This window comes from Sinocyclocheilus anshuiensis, unplaced genomic scaffold (assembly GCF_001515605.1).
Source record: "Sinocyclocheilus anshuiensis isolate Anshui unplaced genomic scaffold, SAMN03320099.WGS_v1.1 scaffold1101, whole genome shotgun sequence".
Taxonomy (NCBI): domain Eukaryota; kingdom Metazoa; phylum Chordata; class Actinopteri; order Cypriniformes; family Cyprinidae; genus Sinocyclocheilus; species Sinocyclocheilus anshuiensis.
The window spans coordinates 217,534-222,533 of record NW_015558562.1 but is presented as its reverse complement, the minus strand read 5'-3'; the positions used below and the strand labels follow the sequence as shown (position 1 = coordinate 222,533).

General features: G+C 33.3%; 1 protein-coding gene across 1 annotated transcript in view; it reads left to right on the top strand.

Annotated features, from left to right (window-relative positions):
- Positions 1-5,000, top strand: part of LOC107679438 (caseinolytic peptidase B protein homolog) — a 65,047-nt gene that overhangs the window by 51,380 nt on the left and 8,667 nt on the right. The window contains 5 exon segments of the mRNA XM_074186975.1: positions 2,759-2,814; positions 2,899-2,992; positions 4,409-4,453; positions 4,456-4,617; positions 4,694-4,857. Coding sequence (XP_074043076.1) covers positions 2,759-2,814; positions 2,899-2,992; positions 4,409-4,453; positions 4,456-4,617; positions 4,694-4,857 — 521 coding nt within the window.

Here is a 5,000-nt window from a genome sequence, read left to right as displayed (position 1 = left end):
AAAACACATATCTTTAAAGGTTAATAGTTTGTTTCTATACTTCAGCAGAACTTACATACACCAAAACTTAGAGTTTTATTCCTCTCTATATTCTAAAGGTTTTTACTGAGGGGTTTGTTCATATATCATTCACAATGATTTATATAACATTTTATTACTAAAAACATGGCGAAAATGCATATCTTTAAAGGCTGTGAGGTTTGTTTCTCCACTTCAGCAGCACTTACATACACCAAAACTTAGGGTTTTATTCCTCTCTATATTTTGAAGGTTTTTACTGAGGGTTTTGTTCATATGTCATTCACATTGATTTAATTCCTAAAAACATGGCTAAATTGTGTTTTCTTTCTGTCTGTGGACAGTATTTTCTAATTTATGGAGTAATAAAAAGAGAAATCCAAAATCCCCTCTGTATAAACCTTTAACTCTAATAAGTCAACAAAATCAAACAAAAATTTTGAACCTGGCTTTATCCATTGTTCAGGAAAATCTATGCAAATTAGTGCATCTTTAACTAGATAATGCCTCATTTTCATATTTAAACGACAGAAAACTTGATGTAATTAATAAACTGAGGAAGTATGGTGAAATCTATTAGTTAATTGCTTTACCCTATTCACATGTGGTGTCTTGCCTTAAAATATGCCCTAGAAACAGCCTAGCAACACCCTGGCACCCAGCCAAGTTGCATTAAATTCAAGAATATTTCCTTTTAATAGTATCTTAGATTATACAAATTTAAACACATATTATTAAAATATGTAAGTTATTCAAATTGATCTTGGTAGTAATTCTTTTGAGGTACGTTATGCAGTATGTTACGTAAGCTTCCATCCTCCCCGCAGCCCACACAGGTGTCTGTTAAGGGTGATTGTGGGACTGTCTGCACTTTCTGTAACTGTGCATGTGTTTCTATCTGTCATTTCATATTTAGCACTCATCCCTTCCTGTTTTCTGTTCATCTCACCTGCTTGCAAGATTCATGCAACTAACAGACTCAGATTAAAGCTAGATGGGTAGTTAAAGGAATAAATGTAAATTGTCATTTACTCATGTTTTTTTTTTTTTTTTATGCAAGACAGTACAAGATGTCTTCTTTCAGACTAGTGGAAAGACAACATCCTACATCCACATTTAAGTGTTTATTTTATTGCACTTATCTATTTGCATCTGTAGATTTCCATTACAATGCATATTTATACATGAACAGACTGTTTTCTTGAATTTGTTTCTCCACTTCAGCAGCACTTACATACACCAAATCTTAGAGTTTTATTTCTATCTATATTCTGAAGGTTTTTACTGAGGGGTTTGTTCATATATCATTCACACGGATTTATAAAAAAAAATTACCCTAAAAACATGGCAAAAACACATATCTTTAAAGGTTAATAGTTTGTTTCTATACTTCAGCAGAACTTACATACACCAAAACTTAGAGTTTTATTCCTCTCTATATTCTAAAGGTTTTTACTGAGGGGTTTGTTCATATATCATTCACATTGGTTTTTATTATTGCACTTTATCTATTTGCATATGTAAATTTCAATTACTATATATTTCTTTTTTAAAGGCCATTTTCTCAAAACAAGTTTGTTTCTCCACTTCAGCAGCACTTACATACACCAAATCTTATAGTTTTATTTCTATCTATATTCTGAAGGTTTTTACTGAGGGGTTTGTTCAAATATAATTCACACCGATTTATAAAACATTTTTTTCCCTAAAAACATGGCAAAAATACGTATCTTTAAAGGCTGTGAGTTTTTTTTTTCCACTTCTGCAGCACTTACATTCACCAAAACTTAGTTTTATTTCTATCTAAATTCTGAAGGTTTTTACTGAGGGGTTTGTTCATATATCATATATCATGATTTCTACAACATTATATTCCTAAAAACATAGCGAAAATTCATTTTTTCTGTTTATTGACGGTATTTTCTGATTTATGGAGTGATAAAAACAGATATCTAAAATCCCCTGTATAAAAACCTTTAACTCTAATATGTCAACATAATCAAACAAAATTTTTGCACCTGGCATTATCTGGTGTTCAGAGTTATTTTCTGGAAATTTGTGCAAATTATTTCATATTTAATTCAATTTCGCATAATTTGTATATTTAAACAACAATTCATACAAAACAACTATAATGTACTGTGATTATTAAGCTGTGGAAAATATGAAATCTATTTGTTATCTAACTGTTACCCTCTTGACCTGTGCTGTCTCTGTTTTAAATTAAATACACTCAAGTTTTGAGCATAAGCATAAACACACAGAGGTGCACAGAGACAATCTGGAGTCGTGAGTGTTTGTTTCTTGTGCTTTGATGGATGAAGAGATGTTTCTTCTATCGCCAGCGGCGCATCTGATCACTCACATCAATATTCAACAAGTCCCTCTTCTTACCATATATGCGTTTATTAAAATTCATAAGAGCGATATTTACTCTCACAGACTATATTACCCTGAGAGAAGAATGAAGGGAGGGAGAGATGACGGACACACGTGCCACGAGATGCCAGCAAAATAAACACAGCATGAAGTGATCTCTCTCCCTGACTGGAAATATAATCTTGTCTCACAGAGAGACCTCAGCGTCTGATGCTGCAGTCGCGTCATAATGAGTCAAAACCGCTCACGTCTTCGTCAAACTCTGTCTGTCACGTGACCGCTGTAATATTTCTAGCATTTCTGGTTTTATTGTTTGATGAAATTAATTGCATACAAGCATGTTTGACTGTTGTTTTTGCAGGTAAAACGGAGCTGGCCAAGCAGGTGGCGCGATACATGCATAAAGACATTAAGAAGGTCAGTCAGTAAATAAGCCTTCTTCTGAAATTATTGGCTTCTCGTGAAGAGCAAATGACAAGATTCTGTCGCTCTTTTATACAGGGTTTCATCCGGATGGACATGTCTGAATTTCAGGAGAAACATGAGGTGAGACACACACACGTTTTAGCACAGAATTCACAATCAAAGTGTCTCAGTAACTGGATTTTGAAGGATGTTCAAAAAGAAATGCAAGTGTAAAATCACATTGTCCGTACTGAATGTGTATGAATCAAACCTCAGACCTCAAGGGGCTGATGATGTCTGCCATTAAACCAGATGTGTTAGTATTCAGATTGTTTAACTGAATTGCTCCGTAACATTAAAAGAGAATTAGAAGACAGTAGAAGAAGGAAGTTTACAGCAGGGATTCCCAGTTGTTTTTGTCAGCCAAAACTTGTTTACAGCCAAAGATATTTACAAATATTTACTTGACATCCCATCATAGATTTCAAGTTAATATTTCATTTTTATTTTTGATTTTAATAATATTATATTTTTTAATAATATTATATATATTATCAATGGTCAGAATATGCATCATCTTTTTGTGTTTTTGTGTTTCATTTAAATGTTTGTTTTTATTTAAATTATTATTTTTAAATATTATTTATCTTAATTTGACATTTTTAGGATTTCATGCATTTTAATTGCGATTTGTATTTTAAAGAGTTTTATTTTTAAAATTGGAAAATTTGACATTTTTGATTTAACAAATTTTTTTGTAAAGTGTTGCTTTGTTTTTGTTTTTTTAAATGTATTCCTTTTTATTTTGCATTTTATGATTAATACATTTTTGTTTTATTTGTATTGTTTTTATTTAAATGTGTATGTATATTGTACATTTGTCTGAAGTAATTCATTTTTGTAAGTGTTTTATTTTGATAGTTTTTATTTGATTATTATTTATTTACTTTGACATTTTTATGATTTAATTTTTTTGTCTTTATTTTGAAATTATTCATGTTGATTTCACATTTTTATGATTTAATTAATTTTTAGTAAGTGCTTTATTTGGATTGTTTTTGTTTTCAAATTATTTATTTTTAGTTTTTTTATTTAATCAATAAGTTTGAGAAAACCTAACCTACACTAATATCTGCTGTGGAGTACCTGCAAATGCATAATGTGCTTGTTGTGTTGTGAATTGCATACAGTAATGTTGTGTGAAGTTGAGCTTGTGTATCTAGAAGCTGTGTCTGGTTTAGCAGGAGCGGATCTCTGCGCTCTGAACAGAGGTTGTCTTCTACTGTGATTCTCTTTCATAAGCCGTTTAGTCTCGCTGTTACACAGTGACCTTAGACTGAGCCTAAACACACACACAATTCAATCACACACTCTTATTGTATTGATAGAGGACTGTCACTGTCACTCTGCTGGGCTGGATGGTGCGTGTGTGTGTGTGTGTGTGTGTGTGCGTGTGCGTGTGTGTGTTTTGATCTAATCATTGAGTTGATCCCCTCAGAGGTCAGATCTGCCCAGTTCGCATCTTCTAGCTGATAGCTGCGATAATAATTAGGATTATGATTATTTAATAATATTATATTATATATAATATTATTGTATTATATAGTTTCTAGACCGTTTCCAGATGAGATTGGTGTTTGTGTGTCTCTGTGGTTCAGGGTCGACTGACTGATGGGAAGGGGAAGACAATCGAGTGTAAAGATGCCATCTTCATCATGACGTCCAATGCAGCTAGTGATGAAATTGCCCAGCATGCATTGCAGCTGAGACAGGAAGCTCAGGAGCAGAGCCGCCGGCGTCTGGCTGAGAATCTGGGTGAGCAATCACACCTGACATTTAACTTTACATTTACAAGAAAGTCACGTTTGATGACCTGCATCTGTTCCTGCAGACGACGTTCAGAAGAGCGAGATCACCATCTCCAACACCTTCAAAGAGCAGGTGATCCGCCCCATCACCAAGGAGCTGGTGGTGGATAAAGCTCATCCAGACGTGCTGACCATCATGTTACAGCTCTTTGACGAGGTACAGGTTCACTTCGTTAGCAAACTCAGAGTCATTTGTGAGAACAGACTAATTTAGTACCATAATATAGTTATATATCCAACTTTATATATATGTAGCTGTGCGATAATACAGTTATGTATCCAACTTTATATAGAGAGTTGTGTGATAACATAGCTGATAGCTGCGATAAT